The sequence below is a fragment of the Pocillopora damicornis genome, chromosome 3 (assembly GCF_964200805.1).
Source record: "Pocillopora damicornis chromosome 3, jaPocDami1.2, whole genome shotgun sequence".
Taxonomy (NCBI): Eukaryota; Metazoa; Cnidaria; class Anthozoa; order Scleractinia; family Pocilloporidae; genus Pocillopora; species Pocillopora damicornis.
Genome location: NC_142672.1, coordinates 1415091 through 1436453, shown reverse-complemented (window position 1 = coordinate 1436453; position 21363 = coordinate 1415091). Strand labels below are relative to the sequence as shown.

Below are 21363 nucleotides of genomic sequence, written 5' to 3'. Positions count from 1 at the left end.
GAATAAACAAACGACGAAATGAAAATACAAACAAGACAAAACAAAACATACAAAAGTGCTGACTTAAGAGGTTATTTTTTCTCAGTTAGGGTAGTGAAATTCAAGTTCTTTTTCACCCAAAATTTACTTAAGACATTCAAAACTTTTCTCAAACACAGAGCGTTTTAACCGTGAAATAAAACTTAAATGAGAAGCTGTTAATAAGTAAAGCTTGAATTTATGTGCTCATTACACTTTCCCTGGCACTCATCGAAAGATGTCGGACACAGCCTATAGGAGACCTGTCCAAGTGAGTGTCAAGACTGATATGGGGGTTGCTTCAGATTAACAATGCTATCCTTTACGACAAACAGGTGCAATACTAATCACAGTAGCATGTGAGAGTTATTAGTTTAAAGCCATAGGGAACTGTAAATGATCCTACCTCCCCCTTCACCGTTCATCTTCTCCTTGGAGATAACCAACACGAACGAGCCTTTACGAGTCAGTTCCGGGGAGACTGTGACTTGGTCCTGATTGTTCAACAACAGACTAACAGCTCCGGCCTTAGCGCTGAAAGTGACCGGTTGACCAAGAGACACTTCTTTGCGAACATCCATTGTGTACTTTTTAAGAATCTGCGAAGAAAAAGAAGGAATTTCAAAATGAAGCGGACACCAGCACAACTTTCCGTTTTAGCCTACTCCTTTCCCAGTGTAACTTAAAGTGTAATTTGATTTTTGTCAGCTCATTACCCCTGGGTCCTGACTCAAGGTGGGTGGAATTAGCTTCTGAGTGCGAGCAGCACTCAGCGAGCAATCCGTCGGAGGAAAGAGGAGACGCAGTAAACAGTAAGAGCTTTAGATGCACTACCTTCTTGCAAATTACAACTTAAAATTCTCAAGAGATTTAGTGTTAGCATACCAATCCTCACCTGAACACCTTGAGATGGCTCTTTGTCGCTTGACATGAGTTGCACATCTTTGTCAAATGTATTTTTTACTTGCAGTTTAATTGTGTTCGAAGCAGATGCATCAAACATGCCTAAAATGACAAAATTAACTTTGCTTAATCAATTTCCTCTCTTTTTGAAATCGTTATGGAAAATTCATGTGAGAATTTCAATTGCAAAAAATGTCGCGTCTCTCATCTCAAAGCCTGTGTTCTGGAACTTGCAGTCAAGTTGCAGGCCAGGTGATTTACGATATCATACAAACGTAGCTTTTTTCAATTGTTATTTGTGTTGGTCCCAAGAGAATTATAATATGTATTGTAAAACAAGCAGCGGAGGCAATCAAAGCAAACAACAGAAAAACACGAAGGAATAAAGAGCAAGGAAAATTCTCAAATACGACAAAAGCTACATTTATTCGTTTCCTGAACTTTCTTTTGACTTCTCCAGCACCCTTTCATTAGCCCCTTGATGAGACCCCAACAACAAACGCCAACACTCACCACTCCTAAAGTAGAACGTGTACACATTACGCATCATTGGCGGCGACAAATATGTGTTGAATGATGAGAATGTTCCAATAGCAAACTTAGCAAAATGGCCTTGGCCTTGTACGTCCCGTCCAAAGCACAAATTTGGTTTGTTCGTGTTAAGTTGAAGGTCAAGGTCTTTGCCGGTAGAATCAGATACCACTTCAGAACCATCAAGGTACAGCTTGAGGCCAACATCATTCTTCCACGTCATACTAGCGTAACACCACACATCGGGGGAAATTTTAGTTTGCACCTGAAAAGCACATAACGAATCACTTTATTCGAACAGTACTTTCCTAATGTGGATTTCATATAATTCATCTCTACAAAAAGAGCACGTTATCCACAAAATGAAAACTTGCCAATTTTATGACATATATAAAACTGGAGAAATCGATGAATAAATAAACAATACTAAAAAAAAAAAAACCGAGGACGCATCTCATCTTTCAACATCTTTCTCACCTTCCAAGCCTTTTTGGCTGTGGCAAGTTCAAAGAAAAGATTGCCATTTACGATGTACGCCGACACCCCACGTGTGGTTAGACTGCGGGCTCCACTATCAATAATGTACTTGGGTGTAGAGTACGACATATCTTCTTCATCAAACTTCAGCTTAGCACCCATAGAGAAGCCGTTCACACACCGTCCCGGGTCTTGTAAGCAGTCACTTTTTGGTAGGGAGGTGGTAGCGTAGGTACCCACTCCGTCAAATGACATTCCACTACCTTGAATGGGTGTGTCGCCAAATAAATTGAGAGGCGGTGATCCTACTATTTTCTCGTGAGTCTTGAAGATGAAAGACCAGGAGTGAAACGGACTGACTGGACTGGCTGATAAAGAAAAATATAAGATCTAGGGATAAGTCGTTAGTTATCGCCGGGGGGAGTAGGACGATCTGAGAGATCACATGGTTTCAGGGGGGGACAGAGGGGGGATAAGTCGTCGAAAACAGAGTTTAAAGGGGGGCTAGGGGGGGGGGCGCTGCCAAAGGAGTCCTTTCGAACCACGCTTTTTGCTGATTTCGTTCCTTTTTTTCTTTTTCTAATCTTGTAAAGACCCAACTGAAAAACAAAGAAGCAATTCTTTTTCACAACAAACGCTGAAAATGTTCACTGTGTCGCAAGACAGCTGAAGTAAGATATTACTTTTATCCGTTTGCCGGTCGGTTATACGTAGTTCACGATTTAAAACTATTTAGGCAAAATACTAAAATTTTGATGAGAAGAGAAATCAAACCTGGAATAACAGCAGAAGGAATAATTCTGGCAGCTTCGTTGTTAGTAACTCCTGTGGAGATTAAAATCACGCATTACCAGTAAGCAAAACAGATATTTTCCTCTTCATAAATTATATTATCAGTTTTGATTAATATTTCTGTTACGATATAATATATATTTGATATCGATATTTTTCCTTAATCGACATAAGCATGTACATGCAACCAGTGCACCAATTCACCTGACGGTGAGAGAGTGACATCTATGACGTCTTCTTGTGAATGCAAAGGGTTTACTTTCAGCCGTGCCACGTTGTTAAGGAAAAATCTCGCCAGTGTATTGCCATCGATGGCTGTGAAGAAGACGGGACGTTTGGAAACCATTGTTTTCTCAATCGTCAAGGTGGAACCTTTTTTCACTAGCATGCCGTTCGGTGCTTGGTTGTCGTTGGAGAAAATTAGCGCGTCTTGCCCAATGTTGTTGGTCACTCTCAGTGACATGAAATATTTCTCTCCTTCTCCTTCAGATCCTGAAACAAAAATAACAGAGCCAAGGTAAAACCTTCATTGTGATTATAATTTCATATCCATGATCAAAAGTGACCTACTGATTAAAAACTATCCTTTCTAACTATGAGAAAACATTCTAAAAAATAAAAGTTGTTTACCTTGTAATATGAAGGTGTTTAAAAGTACAAAGCAGATGTCTCAGAAGAAAAGGTTTACAAGAAAGTAACGATCGCTAATCTTTCCCTTTTTAAAAAAAAAACATTACAATCAAATCTGGGCATTTGAATACAATTTTAGTCCCCGAAGGAGAGGGGAAGAATTTAACGCATCAATCTTCAAAAGCTCACATGCCCGGGGGTTTCCCGGGGGGAGACGTTGAGGCTTCAAATTGATCGACGCATAATTTCCTCCAGTTTGAGGAGTAACACGATTGTTTATCAATCAATTTTCCAAACCTGAAATAACTTTGATGATATTTTTTTCATTACAACGCATCATTTTCTTCCCCGTTTTGCTGTTAGATCAATCTAGAAAGCTTCCTCATTTTATATCCAGGCGAAGAGAATCATTTTAAGGAAAAGGTTACTGAAATGAGATTGCACAGAGTGGATAAAATCGTACTTTACCTTGTCTCCAGAAGTAACTGTAAATGTGAGAAATCGTTTTCGGTGACAGCTGTCCTTTGAAAGTAGAGATTGAACCCAATTGAAACTTGGCCTGTGCGCCCTGATTGACACTGCTGCCTACAAAGAAGTTTTGAGGTTTTGCAGAAGCCTCGTGATCTCCGCTGGTGCCCAATAAATCTCCATCCGCCAGCTCACCATCGGAGTAAACTTGAAGACCAGATTTCCTACTGAAGGCGCCCATGATGTAGAACCATTTGTTTGCGTAAACGGGGATGGAGGCCTGTTTGGAAAAAATAAGGACGAAAAGCTAGTTTAAGGAAACCACCACATTTCTTCTCTTCTTCTTCTTCTTCTTCTTCTTCTTCTTCTTCTTCTTCTCTCTCTCTCTCTCTTTTTCTTTTTCTTTGGGGGGTATACATGAAGTTCAGCATGCACTAGGATGGGTTTGTGACGCTAATTTTAAATTAAAATAAAGAGTTTCCCATTTAAATTTAGTAGAAGTGCATTTACCTGATAAACCGCATTTGATGTAACAATCTTGAAATAGAGCGCATTCAGCTGCAGAAACATGCCAACTCCCTTGTTACCGTTGCTTGCACCAGTATCAACGACGTACTGTGGTGCGTTTGATGTCAACGACATGTCACTGAATTTCAGCTTAGCGCCAACAGCAAAGCCATCAACACACATGTCTGGATCAATGACACATGCTGTGCTGGGAAGCTGTCCACTCAAGCAGCTCTGAATACCATCGAAACGAGCCCCACCCGGTACTGCTTCCAACCCTCCCACAATCGACAGTGGTGGGTTGCCAGGTACTTGTTTATCATTCATTGATGCGATTATCCACGAGTGAGAAGGGTTAACTGGAGGTGCTACAAAATGAAAAGAAAATATTATTTTAGTTCCTTTAATGCAGAGAAAAACGTCGTGGCTTAAGTAAGAGAGGCCAGAGTTAGCAAGAAACTCTCAGTTGTCGCAGTAACCGGAGAAGTTAGGCAGAGAGGCTTTTGACACATTCCTGCAACAACCAGAAGAATGGAAATAATTCAGGAGCGCTTTGACGTTGATGGATCAACCGAAAAGTCGTCATTTTGGCATTTTAAACCAAACTGTGCCGACAAAAAAGCTATCGTGAGTATCAGCAATGAGAACTTTCAACTTTCAGCTGCTGCCGGTATCTTGAGGCACGTTTGTGCTCAAGCTTTTTAGTTGATTATGACGAAAGGAAGTAAATTTTGAGCTTTACCTGAAACGCTGGACTCTTCCATAGCTCCACCTTTCAAAGAAAGAAAGACAAGAAATAAATAAAGAAACAAACTAATGAAGGAAAAATAAAAATCGGAAAAATTAAACGTATCATGAACTCACCAGCATTGATTACTGGTTCCGTAAAAGGCTGTCCTGGAAAGTGCAAATAGATAAAAAATAAAATCAAGAAAAGAATGAAATTCAATAACAGGAAAATTCGAAAAAGTGATCAATTAAATTGAAAAATAAAATTTAAAAATAAAATTTAAAAAAAAATCAAGAAACAAAAAGGTGCCAAAAATATTTTTAATTTCAAGGGAAAAAACGCCTTGAACAACGGAACAATTCTTCTCATTCGAGAGTCTCTTTCCAGACATTTTGATGCTTTTCTCAAGTACTGACATTTCAAAAAGTTGCTCAAATGCTGAAATTTTAACAGATTATCCACCTGAGACAAAATAAAGCACAAAGAATGATTGGAAAAAAACATATTCACTTTTTCAATAAGAACGCATGAGGCTTTCCTTTAAAAAATGAAGGAAAAAAATATCTTGAAATGTGGCTACCTTCTCCAGTTATGGTCACTTTCACATCTTGCAAAGGCGACTTGGTTGGCGTCGCAGAAATTTCCTTTAAACCGTTCAAGTTTAATGCTTCTTTACTCTCATCATCTTGCGCAGTAAAAATTACCGCCGAGGGCCTGGATACGGCTTTTTTAATCTTCGCTACCACCCCGGCGTTAATAGTGAAGCCCTGGGACGGATAATGATCTGACGAAAACAGCGTTACATTCTTTTTCGAAAGGTTTGTTACTTCCAGGACGATGTAAAATTTGGCTGGAGCTCCTGAAAAGTAAGAACGAAAAGTTTCAAGTATTTACTCAAGCAGTTATAGAACTGTACCTCATCTAATGGTCTTTGAAAATACAAGTAAAAATCGTTTAAGGGACACAAGTAAGGGCGAAGTGAAACAAGCGGCGGATCCTCTAAAGGTTTTGATCATTAACTGCTTCTTATCACTTACCTGAACCGTCATAATCTTTGTAGAAAGAAGCGACACTGCCTGTGTGAGGTGCCGGGATGCACTCATCAAACACAGCCAGAGATTTCATAGAAAATTTGGCAAAATCTGATCCAAACACATTGGGTACTCTCCCGCCAACACAGAAGTTTGTTTGTGCAGCGTTAGTTGGTCTCGCCGGCTCTTGTTTGCCTTGTGCGTCTGTTGCTTTAAGAACTTCATTTTGATATAACGACAAACCGTCAACTTCGCTCCATGTGCTAGTCAGGTAGAACCATTTGTCAAATTCTAACGGAGCTGACACCTAGGTAAGAAATCATTAAATCATGTTTAAGAAAGCTGAGCAGACAATCAGGCTAACTATTGATGACGGCCACGTAACTCGTGAAATATGAGAGAGCTATTGCAGAGCGCGATCGTTGGGGTCCTGATAGCCGGTTTACACGCCACGCCATACTGGCTATGTAGGTTACAACCTTTTCGTCATAGACCTCTTTCATCGATGCTAGCCTAAAGATGATTATTTTATATACATGCTTCCTCTTAAAAGATTCCAGGAAAACTCTTTCCATTCCCATTTCAAATTGTTTACATCTTACCTCCCAAACTTTCTGAGAAATCGCCAATTTGAAATATATCTTCCCATCTTTGACATACATGGACACACCGCGGGTCTGGGAGCTTTGAGCGCCAGTGTCAATCAAATATCGAGGCTCCTTATAGTCCTTCATTGACTGGTCGAATTTCAGATTCATACCAATCGAAAGCCCTTTCATGCAGAGTGCAGGATCCATGACACAGTCAGTACTCGCCATGTCCGTCGTAAGAAAACCGGACTGCCCGTCAAATGCCACCCCACCATCGCTTGGTTGGACAGTGCCGTGTACTCTGAACGCTGGGTTGCCTTCTATGAAGCCTTGTGGCGAAATTGACTTCAGCCTCCAAAAGTAGATATTTGGAACTAGATATGGAGGTAAGCAAGTTGTATACAAGAAGCTTAAGCAGATATGTCTCAGTGGAACGAAATGAAGTTTACCTTTGGACATAGGTGCTGATTAACAATAGCAAATCTCGATAGGCTATATATTGCGACTAGTTCATGGTGAATTGTGCAGTACACGAAGGGGTAAAATCACAAGTCAGGATGGGATGTCAGAAGGGGAGGTCGAAATCCGATGTCGTAAGTTAGGGAAATAAAGGTAAAGATCGAGGTTTGATTTTCGTCCATTTTAGCGTAAAGAGAGTATAGTTCTGCTGCCCCTGTCGGCGTCGTGTGAATCACCAATTTAGTCATTATAAGGCTGACGACCACTTCGTTGATTACTTTAGCAAATCATGTGCATTAACAAAATCGTAAAATACGTCAGTAAAAGTCTCAAAAAGACTCACCCGGAGGAGTATTAACCACAATACCACCGTCTGGGGCGGCGTCACCTGTAACAAAATAATTGTTGCTTTTTTTTATTATCAATATAATTGTTATTGTGACTGTCGCATTAGCACTACAACGCAATCGTCTTGACTTGAAATAAGGTAAAGACGAGCATTCCTAAATGAAGAGCATACTTGCTCGTGTGAAAGTAATTTTGATACAAAAAGACTTTTCAGTTTGATATTACAGAAACGTGTGATTTGTCATTGTTGATGTTTTTTTTCACCTTTATTTTCCAATTAATTTTCCAAAGCATAAAAAAGCTTTAGTTGGAAACGTATCACATCAATCCTGCAGGAAGGTATCTTACTCTTAAAGTACAAGAACAGAAACACAAACGAACAGATAAACAAATCAAGCACCTTTTCTGCCAGTTATTCTTAACAATATGGGATCTCCAGTTGCTTTGGAGGGTGAGACTATTATTCTCGGTTGGCCATTTACAAGAAGTGTCTTCTCCTCGCCGGGTATCACAGCATGCAGGGACATGTCACTCGGGTTGCTGACTTCTTTAGTGATGATACTTGTGTGTTCCGGTTCTAGTTTAAAGCCATCAGGGGGGTCATTGTCACTTGTAAGTATTCTCATGGTCACGCCTGCCTGGTTTTCCACAAGGAACGACATGTGGAATCTTGGGGGCGGAGACAAGTCATCTGCAGAATCAAGCAAAAGTTTGTTGACACTCTGGGTTCATTTTACCCTCGATGTTAAGTGTTTTCCTCCTTTTGGGCAAGGTAATGTGATATAATAAGTTAAAAGTGCATCGAGGTAATTTAAATGACAATACACAAGGTCCATATCAGCCGATAAACACCGAATCAAAGGCTTTAAAAGTCGTTTATGGTGAAAGTATCAACAATTTAAATCCTATTTCGTAGAAATCTGCGATGTTATGTGGTACAACACTGATGACTCACCACCAGGTTTCACCAGCTTGATCGAGACGTCAGTGGCGTCCTGTTCGAAATCACTGGGCACTATGGTGATTTCTCTCTCTCCATTCAACAGGAAAGGCTTGTCAGTGGACATGCCCCACACACGGAATTTCACTGGGGATGGACTCTTAAGCTTTTTTACAAACATGTTGCACGTTTGACCCTTCAGAGCGAAGCCGCTGGCCGGTTGACTATCGCTTGCAGCGAGTAGAACATCTTCTGCTTCAGTGTTATTTACAAGAAGAGTTACGTAGTACAACTTGGCAGGTTGGACGGCGACTGCAGAGAGAGATCAAATCATTTAGTGGAATTGCCTATTTATACTTTCAAAATAAACACCGTTGAAAAACTTAACAAAAAGTGACTTAAGTGGCAAGTATCTTCAGACCATTGAACATGTCTCAAAAACAGAACAGTAGCGCTTTCAAAATATATTGCTCTGCGACAGACTTTTCTTTCCTCTAACATGTAGACAATTGGCGACAAAATGGTTGACAAATTACTACTAAGATGACAAAATTCTTGACTTATACCAATTTCATCCTAGATTTGCTTATTCTTTCTCCACTTCCGCTGAAAAAAGTTGTACTTTGTGACCTGTGATTATAGCGTGTCACATGGAGGAAGGATTTGCTATGTCAAGATGGGACAATTACATTTTTTAAACAGCCGTAACTGTAGCTGCGCAAACAAAAGAACATTGATCTCACCATCGTTATTGTAGTACTTATACACAGAATACGCAGTTTGAGCCTTCAAGTGGTTCTTGAAGACCACAAAGGATGCGATATAGAAATTTGTAAAGGACACTCCATTCCCTCCAACGTTACGTCCAACACAGAAGTTATCGTGCTGCTTCCAGTCCTTCATGTTCTGAACACCAACCCCTCCCTTATCCCGCGCCTCTTTCTTGCCGTTTATGTACATTCTAAGGCCAGATTTCATCCGCCAAGTTGTGATAAGATAGAACCACTGGTCTGTAATCGCGTCCGTTTCAGCCTGGGGAGAGTCACAGAGCAGAACGTGCGGTCTTTCTTTTTATCTGTCTATTTATGATTACTGTGATTGGCATCGTTAATAGAATCTCGCATAAAAATGTCTTAGGTAAACATAAGAGTTAAGCATTGCAAAATTGAAAGCTAGGTTTCGCAGTGATATCATAAATCAAATTCTGCGAAAACCCACATAATCATCTCAAACACAAAGTATCTAAAAATACAGTGAGTCGGGGACTGTTATGAAGAACTCAACAAATACCCGCATTCAATCCTTTACAAAGATAAAAACAGCGACAACGACATTAACACCTACCTTCCATCGAGTGTCATAAGTTGCAATTTCCATAACCAATTTTTTATTCAACAAATACAGCGAAACTCCTGGCGAATTGACGCTCTTCTCCCCAGTGTCCAGTATATACCTGGGGTTGTCATAGTTCAGTACCGCCGCAGGGAATTTCAGCTTCAAACCAAAAGAAAAACCGTCCAAGAAATCACCAGGATTTACCAACGGATCCTGGCCACTCAAATGAGAGCTGAGATACCCTGAAGCGCCATCCAAGAGGAGACCCCCCTCAACACTCCGAGAATTGCCGTGTACCTGGAGAGCTGCCTTTCCAGGAATAAGTCCGTTTGATATGACAAAGAATGACCAGTACTGACTGGGGGACAGAGCGGGCATTACTAAAACGAAAGGGGAATATTAACATAAAATGTAACATAACGTAGCGGCCATTAGCCTCCCTTAACAGTAGTGCCTTGAACCGATTTAATATCCTATACGGCATTTTGGATAATGAATTCGACCAAAGAATGGTAACAGGAAAAAAAGACGTCCACATAATTTCAGGTTTCCCTGATTCATTTTTCTTGACCTTGCAGGTTACAAAAAGGCAGGAAAAAAAAAGAGAAAAAAAACAATTACGATAACGTAAATAATTTGGAAAAAAAGCAAAAACAAATTTACCTGGTTTTTCACCCATACCATCTGTTGAAAACAAAAAATGTAAATTAGTTTCCAGTGATATAAAGGGATTCTCAAAATTAATCCAATTAGGACTTTCTTGCACTTCGGGGATTGTTAGTTTGAGTAAAAATTAATGCAGAGGATAACATTGCCGCATTTCTAAGTTGTTCAAAGCTCAGCTACGCATAAATAAACCTGATTTCTTCGCTTGTCAGTAAATTTTCGAAAAGTAAATTTGACTTGGGTGACGAAGTTGATCCGGAATAAAAATTGTTTCACTGTACGTTGCTCAGTGAATGGTCGAAAAACTCCCACAATCCTGCCAACCAAAAAGAAGCCTTAGTAAAACCAATGGTGACCTTGCTACTCGCGTTTCCTTCGCTATACACAGTATGCATGTTTGCACTTTGAACAGTCACTGACTGTTTAGAGCATTTTGGTTTGGGTTTTACGACCACCTAATAATGTACAAGAAAAAATTAAGCGCTTCTGATTGGCTGAAAACGAATGCATTCTCATGTAACATGAGTGCAAGGTTGTAGAACGAGTGCAAATCACAAATAGTGCGCGCACACTTTCAAAATTTCGTTTGCTTTGACTTTCTGTGATGTTTTTCTGTGATGTACATTATTAACAGGTAAAAACATGATTTCTTTTGTAATTTGGTGTACCCTGCGGGCTCGTGCAATTTAGTTGTTTTTGAGAAATTCACTCGTGCTTATTAACACCAAACTGCACTCGAAAACATGTCATTACCTATACAAAACACAGTCTAACGCTGCATCGGTTTACAATTCAAAATAATCACCTGATATAACCAGAGGCATCACAATCTGTTTGGTGCTCGGAGACACACTAACACTTTCCATTCCGTTTATCAACAAACGTTTCTCCGTTGCAGAGTCCACAGCATAGAATTTTATAGGTTTCATGTGCGTGGTCAGTTTGCTGACTGTTAACATACTGTTTGGCTGAAGATCGTCACCGTTCAAGGGTTTGGCGTCGTTTGATACAAGTATCACTTGGCTTCCAGCATTGTTTGTTACTTGAAGTAGTATTGAAAACTGTTGAGGCGGCGGGAATATTGGAGGAACATCTGACATGTAAACAAAAAAAGATAACACTAAAACATTAACATCACAACTTTAAAGGGGCTTACCTTTTCTTACATTTCATAAACTTGTTTAATTGAGTGAGTGATCGATTTTCTGATCGGTTCGGCTGATTGGTTTCTTGACTGACTGAATGGCTGTTTGACTGGTTAAACAATTTATTGAGTTGTAAATAATTGATTGACTGATCAACTGATTGATAACGTGCTTAAATAAATGACTAATTGATCTAACGATCAATTGAGCCATTAACTGATTCAAGATTTGGCCGGCGGACCAACCCACTAACACTTACATTTGTCTGTTATGTTCACAACTTGCCAAGGGCCGGGTTTTTCTTGAGGAATAATGATCAAGCTGGGCTGATTGTTGAGAACACAAGAATGATCCGTAGCCTTAGCCCAGAATGTGATGGGAGACTTGTGTGTGACATTCTTGGTTATCTGGACGATAGTTTTCGCCTTGATGGTAAATCCTTTAGACGGTTCCTTGTCGCTTGTTGTGATGTTAACACTCTGCGTTCCGTAGTTTGCAAAACGAACGCGGATGAAGTAAATTACAACTGGAGAAGCTGATGAAGCCAAAAAAAATTATGTTAGATCGTTCTTCTAAACTGATTCTCTTCTATTGATGTGGTCGTTTTGGTCCTGCCTGTCTGTTTTCATTTCGTCGGTCACTCCGTCATTTCATCAAGTTTGTTTTTCTGTCGTATGACTGCACACCTGTCCATCTCGGCACTTCCACCTGAAGTACTAGCAAAAAATTGAAGAAACTGCGCATCTGTCTACCACTTACCATTGGATGTCACCGTAATAGTGATAGGAGCTCCCTCGGTAGGTAGGGGTTTAAGTACTAGACTTGATTTGTAGTTGATGAACAACTTCTTTTTCAAATCTGTCTTTAGGGACGCTTCAAAGGTTATAGGCAGTGGCGATTTAATTTTCTTCTTGATCACAACGATTTTCTTTTTCAGGACAACAAAACCGCCAGGGGGATCGTTGTCTGATGGTATGAGTACGATGTCAAAATCGTTTCTGTTTGTGATTCGAAGTATTATGTAATACCACTTGTTGGCAACTGCAATAAAACGAAGGGCAATAGATCAAGACATAGAAAAGAAAACTGGTTATTTTCAATGAACTTCGATGTTGCCTTTTAACCTTGAGAGAACTTGAGAGTAGCCAGCCTTCAAGGTGAAGACGACAAATTTTCGTGTCTTTACAAATCACATACACTTTGTATATCAAATTATAGGGGTTTGCCCTTAAGTAATACCTTGACCTCAGTTTCTCTCGATCCCCTATCTCAATTAGATTAGTCTTGAACTTATAAGCTATTAATATATATTAATAGCAGAAGTTTAGTTGACAAACTGTCGTCGAAAATATTGACTTTGAACACAAAAGGTGAAAAGGAAGCGCAATAACTGGCAAGGAGCATTTACTAATACATATAGGAATCGGGAGAGAACATTTTTTTGTTCTCTTTCACATCGCAGGAGCACTTCAGAAATTGAATGGGAGTGTCCCTCAACAATTTTTTGACTCACTTGGATTTCCAATAACCAAATTTATCGGCACCACATTCTTGTTTTTAACAGGCCTCAGGGTTATAAGTTGGCTACCATTTATCAACAAGAACTGCCGTCTACTGGCTTCATCTACGACAGCAAATTGCACGGCTGGCACGTTCGGTTCTACCACGGGAACGTCTTTGGATATCATGGCAATAACATTGGCATTGATTGGCATGCCACTTGCAGGGTCGTTATCACCAGGAATGAGAAGAACTTTCTTCCCAGACAGATTCGAGATCTTCATCTTAATGTAATAGTCAACGAGCGGTTGCTTGGACACAACTGAAATCGAAAGCAAAGGACAATATTAACTTGTTTATTTCAAAGGTATTAAAATTATGGCAAGTCGAAACATAATGGAATGCAGAACGCTGCCATAAATGTCACGTGTTGAAGAGGTCTTTCTCTGTACCAGAATTCCTCTCATAAAACTCAGACACGATTGAGAGCCATTTCATAATAAATGAGCCGAGTCTTACTAGTTATGAATCTTAACTTCTTAATTCTATGAATTTTCTTTGGCAGGGGGACGGAAGGTGAGGAAGGCGAGAACGTGGCTTATAAACTTTTTTTCTAAGCTTTTCTTTAATTAAAGTTTCCAACTACTGGTTAAAATGTTTTGCAATCCGATAGTTTTTTACTTTAAAAACATAAATCCTAGGTGCTTTACCCCTGGTCCGAATTTCCAATCTTCCAAAGCGGTTCCATGAAAAATCAATTTAACTTACTGTTTTTCCAGAAGAACGCGAAAATCTTTTTCACCCATTCCTGGTTGACGTATTGCTTAAACACAGCTGTGGACGACATGTACAATACGCCACACATCTGTTCAGGCTTCTGATTCAGTCCACGTCCAACGACGAAGTTGAGTTTACCATTGTACACAGGCGGTGGGGCTGAGTTAGCCTCACCAGCATGAAGGCTGGTCTTCAGATTACTGTTCCCGTAAAACTGCAGTCCCTTTTCGGGATGCCAAGTTATGATGATGTAGCACCAGAAATCAAAAGCTGCTGGCGTTTTGACCTTGATAGAACGCATAAAGAAATTAAAGAACATGAGCCAGAAAGGAATAAATTTAGTTCATTTCGTTGTGTTTATGACTATAGGAGGTTGTAATTTGACATAGTGACGTGCTCTTGCTAACAAAAAGATGCAGAGACTTCAAAGTCATAAGCTCATTATTTTTCCTTTTTCCCGTAAGAAAACCCTTAAGTCTGTGCAGTTCACTGTTGGTTCTCAATATCACCTTCAACAAAAGCACTTTACGTCTCTTTCAACATACCTCCCAAGTTTTCGTTGACGAGACCACTCGCGCAACTAGCGTGTCTCCCACAGCGTAAAGTGATACACCACGCGCTTTCACACTTGGACCAGTATCGATGATGTACCTGGGCTGCTGCTTACAAGACTTTACGGATAAGTCTAACCTAAGCTTTATACCAATAGTGAAACCCTTCTCGCAGCTGTCTGGATTTAGAAGACAGTCTTGCGAGGAAATCGTTGTAGCTAGCCACGTTCTGTTAAAGATTCTGAAACCCATGTTGAGAAGACTGACTTGTCCACTGATATACAATGGAGGGACGCCAAAAATCTTATTCTTTTCCAAGGCCAGGAAATACCAGTAATAACTTGCAGGTATAGGGGGCTCTAAGGAACAAAACATAAAAGTTTGTTGGGCAAGTTTGTCTGGCAGGTGATCGCAGATTCGCCCTGAATTTTAATGGATGAATCGCCTTGACGAGATTAAAGGCAAAAATGGGCTTAAAATCCAGGGACACACGCCATTTTGTGTAAAGGTTTGTTTATAATAGGATTTGGACAAGTGCATGCTAAGTAGGTGATAGACTGTGGAGATAACCTCCAAGAAGTACCCACTCCTCTGAGCGTGAAACATTTTTAACAAGAGATGTGAGAGAACAGTTGGCATTAGCAAGCTTCCAAAACACCAGCTGGCTTTCCATCGCAAGTTAGTAATGTCCAATTAAACCACTCTCTTTCCACTGGTCAAGAGACCACAATATCACCTATAAAGAACTGCCGAAAAAATCAAGCCTCTGATGCTAGGATTGTTTTATGGAAAGTACTGTAATTATGAAAACAGACTCGGTAAACGTTTGATAAAGCAAATACTGAACATGTTTATGGCAAAACATCGTGATTAATGGTCCGCATATGGCGAGGTTCTGCTCAAATTTGCCCAGTAATAACTAATTATTTCTTTAAAAATAAATTAATTAATGCAAATAACCAAATAGCGAACATGGTTCACACCTTTAGGACCCGGCCCCGTCGGAGTAACAATCGTTGGTTTTGGTCCTAAAAGCAAAAACGCAACAATGAAAATGGTTATTAAGAAAATGGTTTATCAAAATCAATGTGACCATCAATTCATGGAAAAGGAGGAGAACAAACCTGAACACTTAGCTTTACAAGCTGCCTCTGTGGGGTACATGTTCTCATTTCCAAGACACAGTCCAAACTTGAATGGTTTACACTTGTCGATGACCGAATCGAAATAGTATCGCAGCTCTGCATTAACGCATTTGTCAGAGTTCCAAACTCTCTGACATATGTCTGTTTCTGAGGGATCTGACAAGAACGAGAAACGAACTTTATCACTCTGTAAGACTACCAAGGATCACGTGCACGTTGATATTTCACTCATGTGACCAGTGGCCATAATCATGGAATAGAACTACAACAACACGAACTTTTATACGGAAGACTTTGATTTCTAATTGAGGGTAGCGGGAGGTTTAAGTTATCGAAAGTCAGCTGTTCGTGTCATGTTTTTTTTATGGCTTGTTTTGTTTTTAAAAACGACTCAGAAGGGCAGAAAGAACCACCTTTGTTCTCAGACGTACAGGCTGGTAATAATTTCATGTATTTTGTGGCACATGTGAATCTATTCATAGGAATATAAGGCTATCTCACTTGAACCTCTTAGGGCTTAATGTTAGTTGTTTTGTTTTTTAGGTTGTTGTTTTCGTTCGCATTTGGCTTTTTGCTTTTTATTTTGTTTCATCTTTTTCTTGTTCTTTTTCCACAGGTCCTAATCAGAGCCATAATCAGAATGATTGAGGTTCGATTTATCTTCTAGGGTTCGATATCTCGACTAGTATTTTTATTCTTTTTCCCACTTTTTTTGCAGCCCACGTATACAGAAGGTAATTATCTTACACCGGCATTACCATAGTACAACAGGTATTATCCGTAAGAATTATACATGGAAACCTACCGCATATTTGCTCGCAGTTCTTTTTCGAATAAAAATGCGACATATTTCTGTAGCTACAGTGAGCCAGTACTTCCTTCAAGAAGCTGATACAAGGAGTGCTTTGTTCATTAACAGACGCTTTACCCACTTCTTGTTGGATGTCAACTTGACAAGGTCCTTCCGGTTTACCAATGGCACATGGAGAGACTATAAAAAAACAAACAAACAAAGGAGATATCAACAGAAACCAAGAATTAAAGTCTATTGAATATGATTGGCTTTCCTATGTTTGGTTATCTGACAATATCTTGCATTCAGTATGTCGGGACACAAACCAGGAAAACTGGATCTGATTAATGGTAAGCCCTTAACGGTTGTACTGCTCGCAATTTCCTAGCTCGCATAGCTCACAGTTAGTAAAGGTAATAACATGATTTCGCGTAAATTTGGTGTCATATGCACCGGCAAATTTTCAAAGACAACAAAATTGCACGAGCCCGTAAGGCAAGTGCAATTTGTAGTCTTTGAAAATTTACAAGTGTTTATCACACCAAACTGCACGAGAAATCATGTTGTTACGAGTTGATAATTTACATGAAAAAAAGAAAAACATCACAGAAAGTCATCAAGGGAGACGAAATTTTGAAAGCGTGCGCGCGTTTGCGCGCGCTATATTTGTAATTTTTACACGTGTTACAACTTTGTACTCGTGTTACAACTTTGTACTCGTGTTACAACTTTGCACTCGTGTTGCACGAGAATGCACTCGTGTTTAGCCAATCAAAAGCGGGTAATATTTTCATGTACATTGTTAGTTTAAAAAAATGCGCGCTGAAAAGGTCATTTACTAATCGTTCCAGTGTAGTAGCACGATCCCATGATCATTCTTATTTGGGTAAGATAAGATGACAAGTACGACTTCCTTTAAGAAAATAGACTTACATTGACTGTGATTTCAATGCGAAATGTTATTCTTACCTATGTTACAGTTAGGACCTGAATATCCGGGTGAGCACTTGCATTTGTTGTTCACACAAATTCCCCCATTCAGACAATCTGGCTGGCAAGTTGCTGAAAATGGAAAAAAAAAGGAAAAGAATTATAAAATGAACGCAATGGGTATTATCTTGGAAGAAAACACAGAATCATGAACAAAATAAAGAAAAGAGATTACAGCAGAAACAAAAGCCCAAATTACGTGGCGGAGAAACAAATTTCCAACATTTGCATGAATAGTAAAAGAAAGAAAGAAACAAACAAACAAACAAAAACCTCAGGGCAACGAGAAAAAGTTAACATGTAGAAACTGTGGGAGGTGTTTTGCATATTTACAATCAACCAGACTTACACGAAAACAAAAGAAATTTAGGTCTAACCCAAACCATGGTTTTACGCAAGCAGCGGGCTTCAGGCTTTCTTTATAAGAGGGTTGATTTAATTTAATACATGTCCTTCCACCGTTAGCCCTCTTGGCACTGTCCACAAAAACAAATTTTCAGATGAAGGGTTTGGCTAAATTGAAGATGGCTAAGAATGCGATGCTGTTAATTAAACAACGGCTAAACTTCGTTAAAAAAACGGCCCTTGGGGTTTACTGCACTCGGAAGCTAAAAAACCTCAGGTTTTTTATTTCAACAAATGACTGCAAAAACATATAGGGCATTAGACGTAAAAAAAAAAAAAAAGAAACAAAAAGAAACAAAATAAAGAAACAAAACACAGAAATGGATAAATTATTCTTATCTGTCTCAGATTAGAACAATTCTTAATCGTTATCAGTACGTACAGATATGACACCACTGGCCGGAGTAGCCTGGTTGACACTGACAAGTGTTTGGGGCGACGCATTTTCCACCGTTCTGACAAACTCGCTGACAAACAGCTAAAAAGATAGAATACGAGCCAGTTAATTCTAACACAATTCACTACGTTCATCCTTTCCGATTTCACCTTACTACATCCTGTAGTTAACTAAAGCATGGCTTACCATCAGCTCAATCACCAGAATCCGAGACAAGTTTTGCCGTTTTAAGGAACCATAAGTTATAAAAACAGGTACTTCTCAAGTGTAATCTATGGCCGTAAATGTTTCACTTTCATTAAAAACTTCGGAAAGATCCATCGATAGAACCTGTGTATAAATTAGTGCACAACATGCCTTACAGATTCTAAACAACGAGTTAAACCTTATCACAGCGAAGGAACAAAAGTATCACAGGTTTAAAGTTTACTTACGCTTGTTGCAAGTTTTACTTCCATATCCAGTCGGGCAAGTACACTGATTCGGTTTACTGCACGTCCCTCCATTTTGACAAGGGATCTTACAAATTGCTGCGTAAGAAAAAAAATATTTGACCGATGTACTGCGCATAGAGAAAAACAAAGAATTTTTACCCGCCTCAGTCAAAAACAAAACCTGTTCTCTAAAAAAGAATAACAAAAAACCTGAAGTGTTTGGTTTCAGAAATCTGGAGTGTTGAGCTCTTGAAAACTTTCGTAAAAGCAAAGTTATACAACTCGCCCAAAGACAAAAAATAGTTGCCTGGGACACCCGACCTCTTCTTGAGTACAGCATCTTTTTTATTTTTTTCCTTAAAAAACTATCTTCGCGCGTTTCAACTTTTGCCAAAATAATAGAGAACAGCCAGCTGTAAAAGCTATGGTAACCTTATGACTTACGTGTCTGACAGTAGTTTCCTCCATAAAGTCCCTGACCACACTGACATTTGGCATTGACGCATGTTCCGCCATTTTGACAAGGTGGGTTACAAACACCTATTCAAAACACAATTACATAAAGAATAAGAAAGGATCACGAAGGTCAACGAAGCTACTCACTATACAACCGAGTTGACTTCTCAACCCTTACACCATTACTTTTTTTTTCTTTCTTTTCTTTTTTTCATATTTAACCAAACCAATATTTTTTGGTGATGCAGTATCATCAACTGCAATGTCATGTATGGTGCTTTCCCTCAACTCCTCCTTCGGTTTATGTTTGATATATTTTATTACTGCCTATTTTCAGCCGAATCATCCTCAACATGTCGCGCCAGGAAAGATAACCAAAGTGTTATGATTGTTATCCTTCTCAAACTCTTAATTCTGAGTCACCTGCTTCCTTAGCTACTCACTAGGGCATGGCTGTACATTGCACACTTGTGTTTCTAATTCTGGTCCTAGACCCTGATCCAGACATGTCTTTCCTCCGTTCTGAGGTGGAGGGTTCGTGCAGGACCGAGTGCGCATGCGTGTTCCTCCGCCACAAGTCGCTGTACATTCTGTCCACTGGCTCCAAGGAGTGTAGCCACCATCCACTGTGACAAAGAGCATAATAGCAATGAAAGTTATGAAATATTAATCGCGAGCATGGGGTAAAAAAGAAACTCACTGTCCAATTACACTGTAGTTTCAAACCTCAACCTGTCAAAGCCGCAGAAAATCCATTGGTCGGGCCACGTACCATATGTTTATTAATGTGATTTCCGTACGAGTGTTGTTAAATTACGTGAGTAACTCACGCACTAATCAAAAAGTTCTTGTTAATGTACACGTGCGAGTGTTTAAGGACATGTGTCAAGTTGAAAAACTCAAAATCGCGATGAAAAGCTGGGTTTCCACGGTCTGCTCCTGACATAGGATACAAAATTTGAAGGCGTACAAGCTAAAGCTACATTCGGTAAGTACTCTGAAGGAAGAGCACATGTGAAAAAGAAAACTTGAACGTCAGCGAGTAAAACTTTTCGAAATGTCAAGGAAAACTTATGAAGGTAGAATTTCCCCTAAGCTCTCTATGATATCCTAGACAAGAGTCTTCCCTATACATTCACCCTTATAAGAAAAATTTTGTCTCTAACTAATTCTCCCCGAAATCCGGCGAAAAAACTTTTGAATGAGTCAATAATTTTGGAATTTTTAAGTCAATAACCGTACTTTATCTCATAATTTCCTTTCTATCCTTTCTGAAATGGTTTAAACAATTTGAAAACTTCCGTGCTGGTAGTTTACCTTTGACCCCTGGGCAGGCAGCAGGGTTACAGTTGCGGGTTTCCATGTTGCCCCCTAAGGAGGAACAGTCGGTTCCCCCATTCAGTGGTACAGGATTGGTGCAATTTCTAGTCCTGACTTGAGTACCACCCCCACAGGTGACTGGACAGGAAGACCACTGAGTCCATTCATCGTATCCACCAGGAACTGTAAATATATGCGATTAAGCACGTTAGTGTGTAATTTAGGCTCAGGTTAGCAGGGCACTTTTCAGTTGGTGTCGAACGCTACCGGGATCGCATTGCATTTTTCCTCCACTCCCTGACCGGACTATGGTAAATTTGCGCCCCTCTTTTGACCAATCAGATACAAAACTTAAATCAATCACGATCTGCTGGTGCAGCTTAAAATAAACCAAGTTACTACCGTCTTCTGACCTCGGAAAAGACAAAAGAGAGAGATACTGGTAGAGCCGATGACTTTTACAGTTACTTTCACCTTTTTAATTAAATGAATATGAATCAATTAACTAACCTGGAAAGGGACACATAGGATCTGGTTTACCCCCTTCAGGCGCTGTGCAAAGAAGAAAAAATCAAATGGTCAATACCAGAGCTCAAATTCAAACCGTATTATCACTAATATCACTAAGGTGCTTTTCTTTTCTTCTTACACACAGCTACTAAATACCTTTCAGCATAGTGGAAGACTCCTTTACCCAGTACCAAATAATCCCTGGATTCTCTGAGTCCCCACTGATCCACTGAGCTGGTTGATTGTCGGCAGTTTTGGACACAATTGTTCCATACTTGGTTGGACTTTCGCAATCAGATGTCGTCAAAAGCGACTTATCATCACCAACAGTAACGTACGGCATACGCTTGCCAATTCCTGTTTGGTCCTCTGACCAGGTTCCAAACTTCTTCAGTAACTGTACCCCATTAAGTGAACACTTCGTAGTCGTGAAGCTAAACAACATGAAGTATGTATAATCATCATCACTCAGAGTTCAGGTTTTTAGTTTCAACATTATTAAAACTGACAACAAA

The 21363-nt window shown here is 39.7% G+C and overlaps 1 protein-coding gene across 3 annotated transcripts in view; it reads right to left on the bottom strand.

Annotated features, from left to right (window-relative positions):
- Positions 1–21363, bottom strand: part of LOC113669139 (uncharacterized) — a 56684-nt gene that overhangs the window by 19255 nt on the left and 16066 nt on the right. For all 3 annotated transcript variants that reach the window (XM_027185142.2, XM_089201598.1, XM_089201600.1), the window contains 36 exons: positions 21005–21282; positions 20849–20890; positions 20336–20521; positions 19462–19644; positions 19007–19102; positions 18563–18658; positions 18114–18209; positions 17306–17398; positions 16349–16534; positions 15523–15699; positions 15382–15426; positions 14393–14757; positions 13839–14133; positions 13084–13392; positions 12330–12611; positions 11830–12105; positions 11231–11518; positions 10423–10443; positions 9769–10139; positions 9168–9456; positions 8440–8736; positions 7885–8175; positions 7480–7524; positions 6690–7051; positions 6094–6394; positions 5637–5915; positions 5191–5223; positions 5069–5098; positions 4330–4694; positions 3820–4099; positions 2926–3213; positions 2704–2754; positions 1930–2297; positions 1435–1717; positions 914–1023; positions 425–617 (listed from right to left, as the gene is read on the bottom strand). In XM_027185142.2, coding sequence (XP_027040943.2) covers positions 425–617; positions 914–1023; positions 1435–1717; positions 1930–2297; positions 2704–2754; positions 2926–3213; positions 3820–4099; positions 4330–4694; positions 5069–5098; positions 5191–5223; positions 5637–5915; positions 6094–6394; positions 6690–7051; positions 7480–7524; positions 7885–8175; positions 8440–8736; positions 9168–9456; positions 9769–10139; positions 10423–10443; positions 11231–11518; positions 11830–12105; positions 12330–12611; positions 13084–13392; positions 13839–14133; positions 14393–14757; positions 15382–15426; positions 15523–15699; positions 16349–16534; positions 17306–17398; positions 18114–18209; positions 18563–18658; positions 19007–19102; positions 19462–19644; positions 20336–20521; positions 20849–20890; positions 21005–21282 — 7550 coding nt within the window. The remainder of the gene's footprint in view (positions 1–424; positions 618–913; positions 1024–1434; positions 1718–1929; positions 2298–2703; positions 2755–2925; positions 3214–3819; positions 4100–4329; positions 4695–5068; positions 5099–5190; positions 5224–5636; positions 5916–6093; positions 6395–6689; positions 7052–7479; positions 7525–7884; positions 8176–8439; positions 8737–9167; positions 9457–9768; positions 10140–10422; positions 10444–11230; positions 11519–11829; positions 12106–12329; positions 12612–13083; positions 13393–13838; positions 14134–14392; positions 14758–15381; positions 15427–15522; positions 15700–16348; positions 16535–17305; positions 17399–18113; positions 18210–18562; positions 18659–19006; positions 19103–19461; positions 19645–20335; positions 20522–20848; positions 20891–21004; positions 21283–21363) is intronic.